Consider the following 22,246-nt stretch of genomic DNA (forward strand, 5'->3'; position numbering starts at 1 on the left):
TTTTTTTTTTTTTTTTTTTCTTTTTTGTGGTACGCGGGCCTCTCACCACCGTGGCCTCTCCCGCTGCGGAGCACAGGCTCCGGAGGCGCAGGCTCAGCGGCCATGGCCCACGGGCCCAGCCTTTCCGCGGCATGTGGGATCCTCCCGGACCGGGGCACCAAACCCGCGTCCCCTGCATCGGCAGGCAGACTCCCAACCACTGCGCCACCAGGGAAGCCCATGTATCTATTCTTTTTCAAACTGTTTTCCCGTTTAGGTTATTACTGCATATTGAGCAAAGTTCCCTGTGCTATACAGTAGATCCTTGTTGGTTATCTATTTTAAATATAGTAGTGTGTACATGCCAATCTCAAACTCAGATTGGGGGTATTCTTGATAAAAGTTCTTCATCACGTGCCATGTTAGTTAGTAAAAAAATAATATAATTCTGTGTTCCAGGATGAAACTACTTGGCTTTTGTGTAAGAAGTTACAATATAATCAAGCCACTCAGCTAACTTTTTTTTTTTTAATTTTTATTTTTGGCTGCGTTGGGTCTTCATTGCTGCATGTGGGCTTTCTCTAGTTGCGGCAAATGGGGGCTACTCTTCGTTGTGGTGCACGGGCTTCTCATTGTGGTGGCTTCTCTTGTTGCGGAGCACGGGCTCTAGGCGCGCAGGCTTCAATAGTTGTGGCACACAGGTGCAGTAGTTGTGGTTCACAGGCTCTATAGCACAGGCTCAGTAGTTGGGACACATGGGCTTAGTTGCTCCATGGCATGTGGGATCTTCCTGGACCAGGGCTCAAACCCGTGTCCTCTGCATTGGCAGGTGGATTCTTAACCACTGCGCCACCAGGGAAACTAATTTATGAATATGGCCTATATAATATAACTGAAAGGTTAATTGTTGAGCACCTACTAGGTGCTGACATTCTAGTTTTAATTCTTGAATTTTCTATAATGCCTTCTCAGGTCCTGGTACAAAAAGTATTTTACAAAATGCAGTGCTCTAAAATAAGTTGCTGAACAACTAGGTTATTTCCTGTAATTGAATAGTAATATTATTATGCCTCTAAATATGAGTCCATGAAAAAAAATCCATGTTTATGATATTGGGGTTACATATCAGTCTTTAATGCAACAACTGATACTTAGGTACCTATTATATTGTTGAAGATACTGCTGTGCATAAGACATGGTTCCTCACATCCTTAGTGGGGAAGGAGGAGAGACAATCAAGTAAAAGCACTGTTCGACTTACTTAAGAAAATGATTGGTGACGTGATCAACTGCCGATAGGGTTCCCTTTAGATGGACCTAGGGAGGTCTCTGAGGAGATGGGATTTAAAGTGAGGAGGAAGAAAGCCATGTGAAAATCTGGGCAGGAACATTCTGTGTAGAAGGATCAGCTTAGCTAGTGCAAACATGAAGAACAACTTAGATTTTTCACAGAATAAAATGTATTCATTGGAATATAAAATATACATATAAGTGCTTAGGGTGCGGTTTTAACATTTTACTTTGAAATAAAAAAGCACAGCAGAATTTTGCATAGTGTTTACCCAGAGTCCCCAAGCTTTAATATTTTGCTACATTTGCTATATTTCCTCTCTGTATGTACATATTACTGTTTTTTTCTGAAACCCTTGTGTGTTCATTTCAAACATAATGCCATTTTACCCCTTAATATTTTAGTGTGTAACTCTTATGAAAAAATATATTGTCTTAAAGAGCCAGCTTAAAATGATAAAATCATGAAATTACCATCGATACAATGTATAGGCCTTATTCAAAAATTTCCAGTTATCCTGCTAATGTTCTTTATAACAAAAAGCAAATATTCTGGTCCAGGATCCAGTCTGGGATCACACACAGTATTTAGTTCCCATGTCTGTGTAGTGTCCTTCAATCTAGAACAGTTTATCAATCTGGAATAGTCTTTCTTTGTCTTTCATGCCCTTGACACTTTGGAAGTATCTCTTTTGTAGAATGTCCTTGATTAGCAAACTGAGAAGTTTCCTCATGATTAGATTCATGTTACCAGTTTTTGGCCGGAATGCCACAGAATGATATAGCTGTACCTCATGTTAGAGGGTACATGATGCAGATTTATCCCATTGCTAGTGATGTTACCTTTGATTACTTAAGGAAAGTGGTTTCTGCTAAGTTTCTCCTTTGTAAAGTTACTCCCTCATTCTTTGTAATTAATACATATTTTTTGGGGGGAGTGCTCTGAGACTGTGTAAATAACCGTTTTCCCATCAGACTTTTATTCACTGGTATTAGAATCCATTAATTCTTTCCTGAAATAATTATTGTGACACATTTATAATCAGACTTATTTGCTAAGGAAAAGCTAATATATGAGATATGAGGGTAAGACTCGAAATAAGATCTCTTTCTCACTGAGTCCCTGCGGCATTTGCTGTTGTCATTTGACTCATTTACGCTACTTTGCGATTGGGGAAGACGTATTCCTATCTCTGTGGATAAACCCTGACCCAGGGACAAAGAGGCACAACTTGCCTGAGTCCTAAGTCTCTGAGCCACAAGCCCCAGAGTGCCCTGTTCTCTTTGTGGGCTGAACAGGGCAGCTTGTGGTCAACACAGCAACCATCTTTATCATTGAACCAGCCCTGAAAATCTGGGAACTTTTGTCTGTACAAAAAACTTTAGAACTACTCAGTATCTTAAAGATCATGACCCAGAGTGTGCAGTGATAAATTCAAGAGCCCACAGTTTCTGGTGCATTTGGCTGTTATCAAAGCCCTGCTTACAGTCTCCTGGGGGTGAAGGAAAGGGATTGCTTTCTATCTTCTTATTTTTCTTTAGGTTGCACATGTTCAGCCCCAGGGGGGATATCTGTTCTTTAGATTTGCCTTCTCCACTAGAGGTGGTTAGCTGTTCTCTGTGTTTTGGCTTTTTTCAAGGGAAATGGGCAACTTTTCTACTCTGGCTCTCAGTGTAAGACATAAATATTAAACAATTAAAAACTTGAGCAATTATTCAACATAGATGTAGTGCAGAGTCACTAGATAGACCTCTATGAGTAAAGGTTTAGCATTTATCATAACATTGGTTTATTCTTTATGATAATTTACTTTAGTGTTGTTTTTCTCAATTATAAGAACCCAGGTCTCTCTTCTGAGCTGTTAGGTGAAAACAGCTATTTGTACCAGATAACAGTATAGGAAAATGTATATACACAGATAACAATGTTACTGGTCATATAACTAGCCAGGTGAATAGGAAAGAACAGTTTTGTTAGCTTGCTAAAATGTACATGAAGATGGATTTGATTTTTTAAAATCTACTTAAGATAGTTGGCTTGTTTGTGTTTCATACTTGGGTGTGGCTACTGCTCTCTGGAGACATGGAGATATTTAGTTGATACTGACTTTTTCCAGGGGACGTGCAGGATTTCTTGAATTTTTGGCCTTAGGATATGTTTTTCTTTTATAAATTCCTTTTTTCTCTTTCATGTGCATCTTGCTTTCTGGCTCAAGTATTAGATAATTGTTTAATGATTTTTTAGCAGAATCCTTTTTAAAAAATTGCCCCTATTTTCTTAATACTTAACCACTGTTAAATATTCCTTTTGTCACACAGTTTGCCACTGAATGGGTGCACATGAATGCACTTAATCAAGAGCAATTGTGTTGTTTCTCTGTTTTCTTCACTGGTAACAGTGTTTATTATCACCCTCTAAAATTTCTTGAGATGTAATTTACATACTGTACAATTCACCCATTTACATTGCATAATTCAGTGGTTTTTAGTATATTTTTAGAATTATGCAGCCATCACCATAATCAATTTCAGAACATTTTCATCACCTCAAAAAAAATATCCCATACCCTTTAAGTATCAATTTCCAATTCCTTCATCACCTCCCCCTCCCCCCGCCATCCCAGCAGTAAACAACTGGTAATCTACTTTCTGTGTTTATAGATTCTCCTGTTCTGGACATATGATAGGTAAATGGAATCTATCAATATGTGCTCTTTTGTGACTGGCTTCTTTGACCTAGCTTACTGTTTTAAAGATTCATTGATGTTCTACCACATATCAGCACAATGTTGTAGCATGTATAAGTACTTCATTTCTTTTTATAGCCAAATAATATTCCATTGTATGGACATACTAAAGTTTGTTTGCTTTTTTTTTTTTTTTTTTTTTTTTTTTACAGTTAAGTGTTTTATGTCCTGTGAATTCGTTTTCTTACATGATAACTCTCCTCCCCCCACCCTACCACCTCTCTTAACTATAAGGAGTCTTGCCAAAACTTGGTCATTGAAAGCTTTCTTCTTAGAGTTAAGTTTGTTTTTTTTTAAACCCAAGTTTCCAACCTTCTTTTAGACTTACCTGAAGTCTTACCTTTCGACAGTGTTAAAATAGATAGTAGCCACTAATATGCATTATTAGAATTCTTCCACTTTTTAGGACATTTCCCTCTATTCCCCTGTCTCTGGGGATAGGGTAGATTTTTGTTAAGACCGTACCTTTTAATAGTTTAACTTGAACTACTGGATAAGTTAACTGTACATGATTAAATATACATTTAGTTATATTAGCATGGCTAACATATCCCTTGGCAACCACCTTTTTCTGAATTTGAGTACTCTTACATACCTCATATAAGTGGAATCATGAAATATTTGTCCTTTTGTGACTGGCTTGTTTCACTTAGCAAAATGTCCTCAAGGTTCATCCACATTGTAGCATTTGTCAGAATTTCCTTCCGTTTTTTTTCTTTTTTTATTATTTATTTATTTTATTTTTGGCTTCATTGGGTCTTTGTTGCTGCGTGCAGGCTTTTCTCTGGTTGTGGCGAGCGGGGACTACTCTTTGTTGTGGTGTGTGGGCTTCTCATTGTGGTGGCTTCTCTTATTGCGAAGCACGGGCTCTAGGCGCACGGGCTTCAGTAGTTGTGGCATGCGGACTCAGTAGCTGTGGCTCGCAGGCTCAGTAGTTGTGGCACCTGGGCTTAGTTGCTCTGCAGCACGTGGGATCTTCCCGGACCAGGGCTCGAACCCGTGTCCCCTGCATTGACAGGCAGATTCTTAACCACTGTGCCACCAGGGAAACCCCTTCCTTCCTTTTTAAGGCTGAATAATATTACATTGTATGTATATACCACATTCATTCATCAGTGGACACTTAGGTTGATTCTACCTTTTGGCTATTATGAGTAAGGCTGCTATGAACGTGAACACGGGTGTACAGGTATCTCTTCAAGACCCTATTTTCAAATTCTCTTGGATACGTATACCCACAAGTGGAATTGCAGGATCATATAATTCTTTTCTTTTTCTTAAAAAAATTTTTTTAAATTTTATATTGGACTACAGTTGATTTATAATGTTGTGTTAGTTTCAGGTGTACAGCAAAGTGCTTCAGTTATACCTATACATGTATCTATTCTTTTCAAATTCTTTCCCATTTAGGTTATTACAGAATATTGAGCAGAGTTCTCTGTGCTATAAGGATCATATAGTTCTATTTTTAATTTTGAGGGGAATTGCCATAACTGTTTTCCACAGTGGCTACACTATTGTACATTCCCATGAAACAGTGTACAAAGGCTTCAGTTTCTATACATCTTTGCCAACACTTATTTTCTCTTCTCTCTCTCTCTTTCTCTGTTTCTCACTCGTAGCCATTGTAATGGGTGCCACATTGCCCTAATGATTAGTGATGTTGAGAATATTTTCATCTGCTCATTGACCATTTTTATATTATATTTGGAGAGATGTCTATTCAAGTCCCTTGCCCATTTTTTAATCTGGTTGTTTGTTTTGTTAGAGAGTTGTAGAATTTCGTTATGTATTCTCAGTGTTACTCCCTTATCAAATGTCGAATGTGTAAATATTCTTTGGGTTTTCTTTTTAGTCTGTTCATGCCTTTTGATACACCAGTTTAAAGTCTAATTTTTTCCATTTCTTGCCTGAGTCTTTGGTGTCATATCCAAGAAATCATTACCAAATTCAGTGTCATGAAGCTTTTGCTCTATATTTTCTTCTAAGGGTTATATAGTTTTAGCTCTTGTGTTTAGGTCTTTAATCCACAATTTAGGATTCGATTAAGAAAAACTGGAGAGTCACTGAATAGAACTATTTCTTCTTGCTTGCTCGCTCTCTTGTTTGCTGCCCTTTTGGTCATCGGTCAGAATCTTAGTATTAAAAATGGTATGTAATAACACCATCAGGGGCTTCCCTAGTGGTGCAGTGGTTAAGAATCTGCCTGCCAATGCAGGGGACGTGGGTTCGATCCCTGGTCCGGGAAGATCCCACATGTCACAGAGCAGCTAAGCCCATGCGCCACAACTACTGAGCCTGTGCTCTAGAGCCCGCGAGCCACAACTACTGAGCCCACGTACTGCAACTACTGAAGCCCACACCTAGAGCCCATGCTCCGCAACAAGAGAAGCCACTGCGATGAGAAGCCCACGCACCGCAATGAAGAGTAGCCCCTGCTCGCCACAACTAGAGAAAGCCCGCGGCCAGCAATGTAGACCCAATGCAGCCAAAAATAAATTAAATATATATATATATATATATATGTATATAAAAAACCTGCCCGTGTTAAGCTGCTAAATATGACAAGTGTTGTACAAGCAGAATTAAATTCTTTTCTATCCTTTGAGATCAATAACTGTAGATATTTGTGTCATTAGGGACCAGCAGATTGGGTGCACTGGTTGGGAATGTTGGTGCTGTTAGGAACAATGACAGTAATGTTTGGGTAGGTGTGTAAGGGATGAAGTTGGTAGAATTATAGTTGTGTAGGACATAAGTATTATTTTTACACTATATTTTCTTTAAAAGCATTTGGACGTGGCAGAGGGAGAGGGGCAGGAAGATTCTCAACACAAGGCATGGGGTAAGTCTTAGCCATCCTATTTTTGAAGTAATTACCTTCTGTAGTTTAAAGAGACAATACTGAAAAAGCAAAATAACACAAATAAAATTGTATTGCAGTAGGCCTTAGAGCAGTTTTCTAGCCTTGGCTTTATCGACATTTTGGATTGGATAATAGTTTGTTGAGGTGGTGGGGTTCCCTTTACATTGTAGGATGTTTAGCAACATCCCTGGCCTCTCCCTACTAGATGCCAGTAGCACCCCTCCTCAAGTTGTGACAGTCAAAAATGTCTCCAGACATCGCCAAATGTTCCCTGGGAGGGAGGTGCACAGCCACCCCAGTTGAAAACCATTGCTTAAGAGAGTTATGTTGGTAAATCCAGCAATTATCTTTGAATGGTAAGTAAATGAAATGTTTTTGTTTTGTTTTGTTTTTTATGAAAAGCAATCATTTTTATCTTGAATTGTGAAGGATGAGTATATTGTTATTAAATAGATGGTATAATCAGTTATTTATTCATTATTTCTGGTTCTCTCACTTTTTGCTGTTATCCAAAACATTAGCTCCCCCCCGATCTTTATAAAAAGTTTTTAAGCTTCTTATAGAGGCCATAAGTAGATGACAGTCAAGAAAGGAAAAGTCCTTTGTTTCTCCATATCTCCAGGGCAGCACTGTTGGGGGTCACTGCCTTTAGGTGGTGACTCCTGCCATCTCTGTTTTCTGCCTGAGCTCCCTGTGGACAAAGGAAGGATGAAAACACAGGGAGCAAACTGGCCGGAACATATGAACGTATGTGCCCAACCCAGTAGCTTTAAACGATTTTGTGGATTTTGCTGTCTACTTTAAAAAGTACACTTGTGGTTCTTTTTGTCAGTGACACCCCAATAATGCTGAAAAAAATTTTTTTTAATTCTGTTGTGAAAATTTTAGCAGTGCTATTTAATTTGGCTCTAGTTAGACATCTGAATCATGGGTATTGAGGATTTTAATTTAAAAAGAGGCACTGAACAAAACGTTTTCTTTTTATTTACATCCATCTAAACAAAAAGAATCATATACTTCTACTGTAAAAGGTTCAAATCCAAAATTGGATTCTGACTTCGGAATAAAAGACCTATTGCCTATTTAAGTCTAGGCTTAGTTGGGAGGGGGTGGGTGGGTGGGTTTTTCATTAGAGCCATTACCCTGCCTAGAACTATTATAGGTCTCCACACTTGCTTTAGGATGCAGAGGACAACAACTTAGGGAAGTAGGAGCATCATACAAGAGTGTTTGGAAGGTTCTAGGCAACCTCTGCTTTTCAGAAGATCTGCATTCCGATGGCAAGAAGAGTTGGCTATAATTAAATAGGAGAAGGAGGGTGAAGTTTCTTATAGTGGTTCTTAGAAGGGACAGGGCTTGTTTCGGGGAAGATGATGTACAGTTAATTTTGTGATTTGCCTTTATTCTTTATTTCAAACCCAAGGACATTTAACCCTGCGGACTATTCAGATTCTCCATCTATAGATGGGTGTGGGACAAAACCAGTAGGTTGGGAAGCTGCTCAGAATGGTGCAGATGAGGGAACTGGTAAGTGTCTATTCTCACCAGAGATGTATTTTAATTGTTTGAGCTCTTAACGTACAAAGATGACATCAAAGTGTGCTGGTGGAGAAGAATGAAAAACAGGCAGCTGTCCTACCTCTGAGACTACTCTTAGCTGATTCTTACCTCCAGAGTTTCTCACTTATAAATCTCATTGACAATAAAGTATGTGGTTTACCCCTTTTGCACTCTGAAGAAGAGGCTGTAATAAATCTGTGTAAGGCAGTACAAACCCACACTCAAATCTCAGTGTCAGGGATATATAGAATTTCTTAGTGCAAGACTTGAAACAAAGTATTTACCATTCATAATGGTGAACACAGATTTGGCCAGATAAAGAGGTAGATGATGATAGATGGGTTTAGGGCAACAGTTGCTTTTGCAGATTCTTCTGTGTCCTGCAGTTTTAAGATTATTTCTTTACTGAAATTCACAGATAAATACTTGTTAATTGGCTTATTTATTTAATAAAGCTCTTTTGAAGATTTTTTCCTGATAATATATATTAACTGTTGTGATTATATTTATAAAAACATAATTTGACACTTCGTGAATTATAACCCAAAATATAAAAGTATAGCTCAATAATTAGCTAAAAAAGACAGTTGCCACCATCACAGAAGCACAGCGAACTAGAAATCAAATATACTATCAAGAGGACCAACGAAAGTTATAAAAATGGTAATTTGAAAAGACTAGTATCAATAAAATTGATAAGTTTATTGTGAGACTTATCAAGGGAAACAGAAGAAACATAATTCGTTGTAGGAATGAGAAAAGGAATATTGATATTAATTATCTTTATAATCTATTATAATTAATATTATAGCTTTTAAAAATCATCAGAAGATACTTTGTCAATAAATTTTTTGCTAACATTTGCAATTACAGATTAATCTCATTCTTCAAAACAGCTGTAAAAATTTTAAGTCACAATATTGGAAATCAATTCAGTAGACTAGAAAAAGGCTAATGTATCATGGCCATGTTAAGTTTATACTTGATATTCAAGTTTAACATTTAAAAAATCAGACGACTCCTAGATATATACCCAAGAGAATGGAAGATACAGGTTCACATAAAAGCCAAATGTCCTTCAGTGGCTCAATGTGTAAGAAAAATTATCCAGATTAGCCAGATACATAGAAACAGAAGTAGACTGGTGGCTGTTGGGGGCTGGGAATGTTTAGGCGAAATGGGGAGTGGCTAGGAACGGGTGCCAGATTTTTTTGGAGCAATGAAAATATTCTGGAATAGGTAGTTGTGATTGTTGTACACCTTGTGAATATACTGAAAACCAATCAGTTCTTTGCCTTAAAAGTGTGGATTTTATGTTATGTGAGTTATATCTCAATAAAAAAAGGATTATTCACCCCTTTAACAGAATAAAGGAGAAACTCCATATCATTTTAATAAGGAAAAGCATTTGACAAAACCCAACATTCATTCCCGATTTCTACAAAAGTCACAGCAGACCTCAAAATTAATAGTAATGTGTAGAATATTTTTCTTTTGTAACAAGATCAAGGGGCTTACTCTCACTACTCTTACCCTCTTACCTTTTTTTTTTTTTTTAAATAAAGGCAAAAAATTTAGTTGAACTGAAGAGAAACAGGAGGATTACTCTCATTATTTCTATTCACCCCTGTACCAGAGGTCATAAACACTGAAACAAAGATTGAAAAAGAAAAGAAGGGTTAGAAAGGGAGGAAAAAACCTGTCATTTCTGGCAATGATATAAAAGAATCTATAGATAAATTAATGAAATTAATTAGGAAGCTTTAAACAGTGCAGATAGTTGACAGGTGACATTTCTATAAACCATCAACAAAGAGAAAATGGAAAAAAATTAGTGGCCTCAAAAAATATCAGATGCTTATGAAGAAGTCTAATGATGTGCAAGATAAGACTTCTAAATGAAAATGTAAATTATAAAACCTTACAGTAAAATGTAAAATTGAGTGTTTGAAGAAGCATTAATAAACAGAAGGATATACCATTTATAGTAGTACAAAAACATGAAGCACTTAGGTATAAATCTGACAAAATATGTGCAAGATTTATATGTTGAAAATTATGCAACACGATGATAAATATCAAAGATGACCCAAAAAGGGAGCAAGATACTCAGTGTTTATGAATTAGAAGATTCAATATTATTGACATGTTGTTTCTCCCCAAATTGATATACAGGTTCAGTACAAGTTCATTCAAAATCCTAACAGATTTTTTGTGTGTCAGTAACTTGATTCTAAAATTTTTATGGAAAAGTATAGGTCTGAACATAGCCCAAACAGTTTTGAAAACTAACAGTGTTCAAAGATTCACACTCCTTGATTTCAAGAAGTTACCCTAAAGGTACAGTAGTCAAGACTGTGGAATTGGCAAAAGCACAGAGACAGATGAATTATATAATAGCAAATCTAGAAATAAACCCACAAATACAATCGGTTTTGGACAAAGGTTCCAAGGCAATTCAATGGTATACATTATATTGTATATAAAAAATAACCACAAGTGGATAATAGCTCTACATGTGAAACCTGAAAGCACAACTTCTAAAGAAAATACAGGGCAAATCTTAGCCACCTTGGATTAAGCAAAAATTTCTTACGTAGGGCATAATAAGCATGAGTCTAAAAGAAAAACATGGTTCTTCAGAAGAGAATAAAGAGAATGAAGGAGCAAGGCATAGTTTAGGAGGAAATATTTATTTAAAACCTCTGTTTGAAAAGGGACTTGTATACAGAATGGGTAAAGAATTATCACAACTCGTTGAGAAGAAAACAAACAACCTAGTAAAATGAGCAATTAAAAATGAACAAAAATGAAAAGTTGTGGAAATGGATGGTGATACTGGTTATATCACATTGTGAATAACTCAATGCCAGTGAACTGTACCCTTAAAAAGGTTAGCATCGGGCTTCCCTGGTGGCGCAGTGGTTGAGAGTCCGCCTGCCGATGCAGGGGACACGGGTTCATGCCCTGGTCTGGGAAGATCCCACATGCCGCGGAGCGGCTAGGCCCATGAGCCATGGGTGCTGAGCCTGTGCGTCCAGAGCCTTTGCTCCGCAACAGCAGAGGCCACAACAGTGAGAGGCCCGCGTACCACAAAAAAAAAAAAAAAAAAAAAGGTTAGCATGGTAAATTTTATTTACCACATAAACATTATTTTACCACAATACAAACTTGACATAGAAGAGTATACGCATTCTGTATCTGTGTCAGTTTTTTTGCTATAATATTTTATTGGAATTATGTGAGATGTAATCATAGGGGGAGACTGGGTGAAGGATAACTTCTTGTGAATGTATAATTATTTCAAAATAAAAAGTTAATGAAAAATGAGCAAATGATTTGAACAGATGCTTCACAAAGGAAGATATATGGATGGCAATAAGCACACAAAAATGTGCTAATCATCATTGGTCATTGGGGAAATACAAATTAAAACCACAGTAGGCTACCACCTTTCATCCATTAAAATAGCTTTAAAAAAAACTGATAGTTCCAAGTGTTAGTGAAGGTGACAGAGTAACTCGAACTCCTACGTTCCTGGTGTGAAAGCATACATATACTATACAGTCTTACAATCCCAACCCTAAGTTTTTACTGAAGAGGAATGAAAACACCCACACAAAGGCCTGCATGTGATGTTTATAGTGGCTTTATTTATAACCGCCACTGATTTTTAAATCAGATGTTTGAAACAGAATGTTGAATTAGTCCATTAACTGCTATTTTTCTTTTTTCATATTCCTCCATCTCTTCTTCCTTCTCCTTTTGTCTTTATCTCTTCCCTCTCATTCCTCTTATTTTCATTTAGAGTAGCAGAATGTGTTCGATGCAAAATACAGTTAAAAGATGTCATCTGATGGAGTGGCTGGCTATTTCTCTAGAGGCCTCACAGAATGGTATTGTCTTGTTGATAACCCAGAGTTCTGAGTCTAGCCCACAGCCTCATAGGCTCAGAAACCTGACTTGACAGGATAATAATCAAATCCATTCCCTAGAGTCAGAATCAAACATTACCCAAAATAGAAAGACTGAAGGGTAGTCAAAATGCTAATTTATAAATTTACTAAAAACATACCTTTTAAACAGATTGGAATGTTTTCTTTGACAAGTGGGAAGGGAACTTGGTGAACATGGGAATGAGAACAAGCATAATTGATGTAAATTGAATGTTCAAGGTCTGTCTGGCTGTTAAGGTTCATAGTTGGACCATAGCAGTCTGTCATAGCATGGATTGCAGTAAGTTTCTTTTTCCTTGGACACATAGCATATACTTAGTTTGATGCTTTCCCTCCTTCGTTTAATTTGCTGACCAATTTCTCTTCTGATGAATACCTTAATTGTTGTGATATGTTAAAACCTTCCATTTTACATTGATCCACAGAACTGGCATCAAATGCTCAAAATGTAGCTCAGAATCTGCCAAACAGAAATTCTTTGGGACTCAAAGGTATGAATATTTTTTTTAATTTCTTAGTTAAGAATCTGATAAAATGCTTAAAATATCTTCCATTTTTATCAAGGCTAGCTAATAAAAATTCATCAGATGGATGTTTGTAAACTATATTTCTACAACTGCTTGATAAAGTAATTATCAGCTTTTGATAATGGAAGTGTTTTTCACATTGGCCTTCAAGGTGACACAGATTTTTGCATCACTGCTGTCCTTTTTTCTATGAGGCTGCCTTATATGTCCTTTTGATAGAGGGCTAACATCAAGTTAAACTGAACATAAAGCATACATCTCAAATTTATTGTTTTAAGCTAGAAATAAATTAACGTCATTGAATTTTTCTTGTATGTTTGATGTGAAGGTCTGTAGGTCTACAATGGGGAGCAAGGTCTTCCTGTAAAATTTTAATATTCCAAAATAAGATTTTAGGACCTGACTCTGTATTCTTCTGTATCTAATGTCATGTATTTTTTAGAGTCCGTGTATCTAGGGAGGGTCAGTGCAACAGCTTGACCTTGGCTGCTGACACGGGGCTTCCCCTCTGTTGCTTGACATAACACCATACCATGTTGGACTTCTGCTTACAATTTCATACGTTGTCTTCTGCCTGCTTTTAAATGTACTCGGGGCTTTCCTGTTGGCGCAGTGGTTAAGAATCCACCTGTCGGTGCAGGGGACACAGGTTCGAGCCCTGGTCCAGGAAGATCCCACACGTCGCAGGACAACTGAGCCCGTGCGCCACAGCTACTGAGCCCATGCTCCCTAGAGCCCTAGAGCTGCAACAAGAGAAGCCACCACAATGAGAAACCTGCACACTGCAACGAAGAGTAGCCCTGGCTTTCTGCAACTAGAGAAAGCCTGTGCGCAGTAATGAAGACCCAATGCAGCCAGAAATAAGTAGAAATAAAATAAGTAAATGTACTCAGCTTCTCATCCTCTTCTACATGTCTAAGTTTGCATTTTAATTATTTTCATAATACTCCTCTCTAAGTGGTAGGCCAGTCTCTTTACATATCATGTATAAGAATGTGTTTTAAATTAGTATCACTGAATTATACACTTAAAAAATGATTACCGTAGTAAATTTTATAAGTATTTTGCCACAACTTACACATTTTTTGGGGGGAAAAAAGGATGTTCTGAACTTTAGGTTAATTTTAATATTTTATAATTTTTTGTAATGCCTCATCATTGTTTCTCTCCCCTGGAATATCCCTTTTTTATTTTTTTATTTTTTTTAAATATTTAGGGCTTCTCTGGTGGCGCAGTGGTTGGGAGTCCGCCTGCCGATGCGGGGGACGCGGGTTAGTGCCCCCGTCCAGGAAGATCCCACATGCCGCGGAGCGGCTGGGCCTGCGCGTCCGGGGCCTGTGCTCCGCGGCGGGAGGAGCCACAACAGTGAGAGGCCCGCGTACTGCAAAAAAAAAAAAAAAAAATTTATTCATTCGTTTATTTATTTGGCTGCACCAGGTCTTAGTTGCAGCATTCGGACTCTTAGCTGAGGCATGAGGGATCTAGCTCTCTGACCAGGAATCGAACCTGGGCCTCCTGCATTGGGAGCGCAGAGTCTAACCACTGAACCACCAGGGAAGTCCCGACTATCCCTTCTTAAATATCTGTTCAGATATTTTCCAGCCTTCAAGGTTTTTGCTGTGATTCATCTTCCCCATAAAGTTTCTCTTAGCATTCTAGCTTTCCATAACCTTTTCATCCTGTAAATTTCCAGTGTATTAATCAGATTCATGTAATTTATGTATCATTCAGTAATATACTACCCTGGTCACTCCCTAAATTTTTACTTGTCTTTTCAGTGAGATATGACTTTGATACCTAGCATCATGCTTTCTTTACATGTAGGCTTTTAACCCAGGATTAGTTGGTTGATGATTGATGATGAAAGGTTCCTAAGGAAAATTCATCATAAATTGTTTCCTGTTATAATCTTAGTTGCTTTGAAGGTGAAAGTTTTATGAATGACTTCTGAGGCTTTTTCTATTTCTTGACTAGAGTGTTCCTAAATCTGCTTAGAATGAGCCTCAGCTTTTTATAGAATTTGTAGTCTTTAGAGTACTGTCTCCTATGATGAATTTGACAGCATGAACACAGGGTAAGTTGGATGGAGGTGGCACCAAGACCACTATGTACCGGCCATCTTTGAAATTAGTCCACTTGTAAACTTTTAAAACTATGCATGTACTTAGACAAAAGTCTGGAAGGAAATATAGTAAAAGGTTGGAGATTATGTATAAGTACTTAAGAAAGGCACTAGTTAGTACTTAAGAAAGGAAGATGATATTGAATTATAGGTGGATGGCTTGTGTTGGATTCATTTAGCTTTGCGTACAGTGTGCTAAGAGGCCTGTGCAGGGGTCTGGAGATCCAGGTTCCAGTACTGATTTCTGACTGGGACTAATTGCACCTTGTGTTTCTTCACTTAAACTATTACGTTTTTCTGCTTTCGTTTATGAAAATATTTTAATTCAAAGAGATGTTTTGGGGGCACATAAATTGATAGTTGTTTTGTGACATTTTTGGAGAAATTATGGAAACCATTTAAAGATATGATAAATTAGCCAAAACAAAGGATCAGATTGTCAGTTCAGATATTGAAACCTGGGACTTCCCTGCTGGAACAGTGGTTAAGAATCCGCCTGCCAATGCAGGGGACACGGGTTCGAGCCCTGGTCCGGGAAGATCCCACATGCCACGGAGCAACTAAGCCTGTGCGCCACAACTACTGAGCCTGCACTCTAGAGTCTGCGAGCCACAACTACTGATCCTGCGTGCCACAACTACTGAAACCCGTGCGCCTAGAGCCCGTGCTCCACAGCAAGAGAAGCCCCTGCAATGAGAAGCCCATGCACTGCAATGAAGAGTAGCCCCCACTCGCCACAACTAGAGAAAGCCCACGCACAGTAATGAAGACCAAATGCAGCCAAAAGTAAATAAATAAATTTATTTTAAAAAATATTGAAACCTTTATCTATCAAGCTTTACTGTTATTTCAAGGATACATGCAATTGAGAGGGACAGAAAAGCAGGGAGTTCTTCCCTGCAATGCATATGCCCTGTGATCCACAGTATAGGTGAAGTCTCTAAGTGGTGTGTGTAGGTTTCTCACACAATAGAGAATGTTTTCAGGTTTGAAACATCTCCGTTTTATAATCACAGAGTAGCATATCTGGGGTGGTATTTTACAAGGAGCCATGCTCCATAAATCCATAGATTCTACTTTTGTTTGCCATGATCAATCTCAAATTAGGGACATCCTATTGAAAGCATTCCATAGAAAAGGACTCTTTTCTTACGTGACACCATCAGTTTAGTTATTAGGTTATTGACATGATTCCAAGGAAGTTAGATCTGTTCATCTGCCTTTTTCCTTCAGGGGTATGCCCTTCCTTTTCCCACACACAAACCTCATTGTAAGTCAGATGCTCAACTTATTTCTTCCCATTGAAGGAACTGAAAACATTCACAGTCCCACTTCATGATGGTGGTTATAGTTAGTATCTTGGTGTGCTTCCTTTTAAAAGCATTTTATCTGGGTATGTGTTTGCACGTATGCTTTAAAATAATGGGAGGGCTTCCCTGGTGGCGCAGTGGTTGAGAGTCTGCCTGCCGATGCAGGGGACGCGGGTTCGTGCCCCGGTCTGGGAAGATCACACATGCCGCGGAGCAGCTGGGCCCGTGAGCCATGGCCGCTGAGCCTGTGCGTCCGGAGCCTGTGCAGTAAGAGGCCCGCGTACCGCAAAAAAATACAAAAATAAAATAAAATAAAATAATGGGAATATACAGAATCGCTAAGCACTAGTGTCAGCATATCTGAACTCATATGCTTTTCTTTAAAGCATTTAATTGTTTTATATATAAATGATTGTTCTGTAAGAACTGTTTGAGCACATTTTCTGTACCTGCTTATCAGGAGTTAATAGCCACAGACTTTATATGAATAGGACTAATGTTTAGCTTTGCTGGAGACCTATTAGGAAACCATACAGTGGAACTAATATAAAAAGCATACTTCTCGGGTCTTTCCTGATGGCACGGTGGTTAAGAATCTGCTCTGAGCCTGTGCTCTAAAGCCCATGAGCCACAACTACTGAGCCCAGGCGCTCTAGGGCCCATATGCTGCAACTACAGAGCCCGCGTGCTCCACAACAAGAGAGCCCACTGCAATGAGAAGAGTAGCCCCTGCTCACCACAACAAAGCCTGCGCACAGCAACGAAGACCCAATACAGCCGAGAAAAAAAGAAAAGCATACTTCTCTAAATTTGATAATCCACCTGAAATGAGGGCCCAAAGCAGAGCTGCCTTATACCGAATTGTGTTCTCTTTTAAATAATATATATCATAAGGAGCTCCTTGTTAAACATTTGTTTGTGCTGTGCCATACTTTCTTTCTTAAGGCAGAATTGCTTGGATATCATCCAAAAGCAATCTGAGACATTGCTTTTGAGTTTTTGTGGATAGTACTTAACCAACTTGCATTTGAAAACATGACTGATTTTCTTGAGATAGATTAAAAGACTCATATTTCTTGGATTGTAAACTATATTGCTAATGGTATATGTGATATATCTTGTGCCGTACACAATAGAGAACCACTTGGAATCAGACATTATTTGACTTTGTGGTGTAAACTGTGATTGTCAACAGGGGCCTGGAAGAATTCTGTGGACGAGTGGACAACGGAAGACTGGACTGAAGATGTAAGTGTTTACACTTACAATCACAGACTTCTGTGATTACCATGTTTTTTTTAGCAGATGCTTCTCAGAAGGAAGTTGGTGTTTTCAGGTTTTTGCGAAACTTGGTTTTAAAGCAACCGTTTAAAGATGACCAGGTGTTGGGGCTTCCCTGGCGGTCCAGTGGTTAAGACTCTGCCTCCAGTGCAGGGGGCACAGGTTCAATCCCTGGTCAGGGAACTAAGATCCCACATGCCACGTGGTGTGGCCCAAAAAAAAAAAAAAGACCAGGTGTTAAGTAGGAGTGACATCATTTTTTTCTCTATCTTTGTTTTATTTGGCCTGATAACTAGCTGATGCTATTATCCTGGCCTGTGAATGATACTTACTCTTTATAACCTTTTTATTAAAAGAGACAGTCTGTGTTTGGGGTTTATAGTTGAAATTAACCTGAATAAATCATTCTGGTTCTAGGCCCAACCAATTCCCTTTTCAACTAGATGGCTCTTTTTGTATTCATTTATTCCACAGACATTTTTGAATATACTGTACTAGCTTCTGGGTAGTGTTGGTCTCTAGGTTCTGTGTTCAGCATAAGATATCTTAACTATTTTTCTGTTTCACTCTTAAGGCCCAGAACAAAAGTATGTACATGTTAGAGAGTTACAGCTGACATTGGAAGGGAGAGAATAAAGGGTTTACAAGTATTGACCTTCAAAATTGCATAAAGTGATCCAGACTTTGAGATTTTATTTTTCTTTTTGAGATTATTCCCCCTCTCCCCATTTTGTACTCACAAACATTTTTTAAAAAGAAACAAAAGTGCACTTGTGCTTTCTTTCTTTTTAGCACTATTTTATCTGACTTGTTAGGGAATGAGCTGGGTAGGGCATGAAAAAGAAAGATGCTCATTTGATTGGAATTTGGGAAATTTAGGGAAATTTAGAAATTTAGAAATTTATTTTCTTCTACTGCATACTAACCATAAGTCCTTGGGGTATGATGTCAGCGGGCTCTCTGTTACCTGTAATCTGAGGAGACTGAGCTAGATGGGTGGCTATTAGAATCAGTGGAGGGATGGTACCAGTGATGACAGGAAGTGAGAGTGAGCAGCCTGTGGACACCATACCTTATTTCAAACAGAGCTGTCCTACTTTTAAATGTTTTGTGTTACTAGAATTTTTGCTAAGAATTTGTTGGGAGGAAAAAAGGCTTCCAGAGCTAAAAGCTTTATATCTCCTTTCCTGTTGTCTGGGTCAGTAGGCAGGTTAGAAAGTCACCAGGCTGTCAGAGGGCAGATGACCCGTATTCAGATTCTAGCTGGGTTGACCTGTTGACCTCAGATGAGGCATCTTTCCTTTCTGAGCCGCCTATTTTTCATCCCCAAAATGAATATCATAATAACTGTCATGCCTAACTGATGGGATTTTTCTGTGCTTCAGATGAGGTCTTATGATGTAAATCTGCTAACAAGTAGTTCAAATGTACACACATATAGGCAGTAATATTCTGCTGTATAGACCATATTGAATCACGATATAATTACTGAAAAGAATTACAGTAGGGAATTTGGGCATCTTCTTTTCTCAGGAAATATCAAAATTACTTCAGAGTTTTCTGACATATACAAAGTAATGGTGATTGAAAGGTGAGTAATTTAAAATGCAAATCCTAAATTCCTTCTAGAGCTTAGGAGAAGAAAACTGCAATTTTCTGTACTCTACCGGGTTAGATAGGATTTCAGTGATAAATGTAGTTCTCATTTTCCTTGAACTTAATATTTTCAAGGCTTTAAATCTACTCTATTTTTACTTTTAATAGAATTACTCCTTAATTGCTTCTCTCTTTGTCTTAATTTAATTTGTAAGATTCTTTAAGGCAAAAATGGATTCCTTAGAATTCTTAAGATACTACCTTGGATTAGGGTGCAGCATAGCATAAGCCTTTCTTGTTGAAACAGTATAATCAATTCAGCACTTTTGTTTTTATGGAGAATGAACATCTACTGTCTGCTCTGCCCCTGCCTTAATATCAGTGTCTTAGGAAGTCTGATTTTATGCTGGGTTTCAGAGTTCTGAGGCATTTAGCATTGTTAAGAATTACAGCAGTGTTCGAATAGCATTTTCATTAATTTTTCACATTATGTCATTAGATCAACAAAATCGGCCTTTAAAAGCCCATGCCCCACTTTGGAAACATAAAAAGAGTCTGCCTTTCAACAATGTCAATTGAGGTTTCAAGAAATTTTATCCTGTGTGCCTTAAAAGTACCTTAAAACAGTATGCATGAATCTCAACACAATTATGTTGAGTCAAAAAAGTCAGACAAAAAAGACTGTATGTTTAAAAAAATTCCACTTAAAATTCTGGAAAATACAGCCTAATCTGTAGTGACAGAAAACATACCGGTGGTTGCCTGGGGACGAAAGTGAGTGCTCGAGGAATTGATTACACAGGGACAGGAGCAAACTTTTAGGGTAATAGATACGTTCATTGTCTTGATTTGGTGATGGTCTCATGGAGTATACATATGACACAACTCATTCAGTTATTCGGTTTGAATATTCACAGTTATTGTATGTGTTATACCTCAATAAAATTATTTTGATAAAAACAGTAAGGAAATCTATGACTAGTAAACCTATTACTAATAAACAAAATACTAAAACCATCTGTGTTTGGGGAAAGAGAACGTCAATTATTTTGCCGTTTCAAACTTTCCTACTCCTTTTTGGAGTTTATAGTAACATTAGTGGTGGTTTTTATTGGTGTTCTCATTTTATATAATGTGAAGTAGAATAGTGAAACTGGGACTTGAACTATGGCACAAGGGTCTGGCTTTACTACTTCACTTTCTTGTTTCGCTGATGTGGAATTCTTTTGTGGGATTGTCAATCTAAATTTATCTTCACCATAAGAAAATTATGTGCCATAATCACTTGTATATTTCTTTTCCTTTGACCACCTTTTGGGTGAACTAGAATAAGAGTACCAGTGACTAAAAATTGTCAGGAATTTGATACATTTTGATTAAAATAAAGATTAAAATAAGATTAAAATATTTTTAATCCTTTCATAACAGCTTTCTGAAACAAAGGTCTTCACTTCCTCATCTGCTCCAGCAGAGCATCTTGTCACACCTGGGCAAAGGTAAACGCTTTCCCCCACCTTTTGTTTTTTAGTCAAAGCATAATTGAAATTTCTTGCCTCAGGAGAGTTGTTTTCTTCCTCAGATCTCTTTCTATTTTTACCCTTTTCTTGACTCTCTTTCTGTTTTTTCTCTTTTTTGTGTGAGACTTTTATTTTATCCCTAACTTACTTGGTGAGCTGACAGAGCCTCCATCATTTCCTAATTTGTTGTGATCAGTGATGAATTAAAATAGCGATTATGTTTGTGTTAGAATTTGTGACAGAGATAATGTTAAATCTATTTAATGGTTCTTTTTTTACTTTTGTAAGCATACTGTTTTTGACAAACTTAACAGAACTATCCTTTGGTTTCTTCATATAATACCATTTATTTAGATCTTCTCAGGGTAGTACAAACTTCTCATTTTATATGGGTTCTACTAGTTTTAATCTACTGATTTCATGGATTACAGAAAAGGAAGGAGCTTTTGGGGTAATAGAAACGTTGTTAGAATGTGTGCAGAATTGAATTATTGAAAAGCATTTATTTGCATCCTAAAAACCTTTGATTATGGTTTCAAAATGCAGTGACCTAGAAGGATGAGAGCCTTGATATATATGACATCTGAGCATTGAAGACAGTTTTGAGCCCAACATGCTCAATCTCTTGCTAAATGTGATGGTTATAAGACTTCATTATAGGGAAATAAAAACGATCAAAGGTTATGTCTTGCAATATATTTTGTGAATTGCTCAGAATTTCTCCTTAAACGGATATAACTTCTGCATTGTATTTATTACTCAATGAATTTGATAGGATCATTTTCATTTAAAAAATAAGAAATGGACCTTTTCAATGGTTATTTTTCAGAAGACAGTGCTGGACTGTTTTTCATGCATATGTCTTATCAATCTTTTGGAATCGAACTTGGTTCTGGTTTTTTTAGTAATGGAACTTTTAAGATGGGTCATATGTAATATAACCACCATGGATTTGTATCCCTAGAATTAGGCTGTCATAAGTTAGAACATTAACTTGGGGTCCAAAATACTAGATCCCATAACTTCAATCCGGTTATGGGAACATGAGAGTTGGTAGTGGATAAGGAGAGAAACTTCGGCCTAGGAACTTTGCTATATATCACAAGTGAGTTTTGAATTATTTGACCTTCCAGAATCTGCCTCACTGGCATGGTGAGAGTTTCCGTTAGGAGAACTGCCTGGGAACTGGCCTTTAAAAAGATTTAATGGAGCAAATTATCATGTTAGGGTCATCCTGTGGAGAAATTAGTGGCTCATTCCCATGTCAAGTAGTATATTACTTGGAAGATCACTTATTCCTCATGCTTTCAGGTTTTAAGACCATGATTCTCAAATTTGGATCTCTGTCTTTCTGGGGACATTATAAGAATCCTAGTTAACAGAGTATTTGTTAATACATTGTGCATTTTTTCCTAAATATTTAAGAGAGAAATTATATGAGATTTATATAAATGTAAATATATTATTGGATAGAATGCAGGACTTATAGGAATAT

The 22,246-nt window shown here is 37.6% G+C and overlaps 1 protein-coding gene across 4 annotated transcripts in view; it reads left to right on the forward strand.

Moving 5' to 3' along the window:
* The window catches only part of UBAP2 (ubiquitin associated protein 2), a 119,952-nt gene that overhangs the window by 67,624 nt on the left and 30,082 nt on the right, over window positions 1–22,246 (forward strand). For all 4 annotated transcript variants that reach the window (XR_003790896.1, XM_029203995.1, XM_029203993.1 and 1 more), the window contains 5 exons: window positions 6,807–6,861; window positions 8,306–8,409; window positions 12,824–12,889; window positions 17,553–17,605; window positions 20,663–20,730. Coding sequence is in view for 3 of the 4 variants with exons in the window: in XM_029203995.1 (XP_029059828.1) it covers window positions 6,807–6,861; window positions 8,306–8,409; window positions 12,824–12,889; window positions 17,553–17,605; window positions 20,663–20,730 (346 nt within the window). In the remaining variant the exon portion in view is untranslated. The remainder of the gene's footprint in view (window positions 1–6,806; window positions 6,862–8,305; window positions 8,410–12,823; window positions 12,890–17,552; window positions 17,606–20,662; window positions 20,731–22,246) is intronic.

This window comes from Monodon monoceros, unplaced genomic scaffold, assembly GCF_005190385.1.
Source record: "Monodon monoceros isolate NGI ecotype Baffin Bay Population unplaced genomic scaffold, NGI_Narwhal_1 Super_Scaffold_5, whole genome shotgun sequence".
Lineage (NCBI taxonomy): Eukaryota > Metazoa > Chordata > Mammalia > Artiodactyla > Monodontidae > Monodon > Monodon monoceros.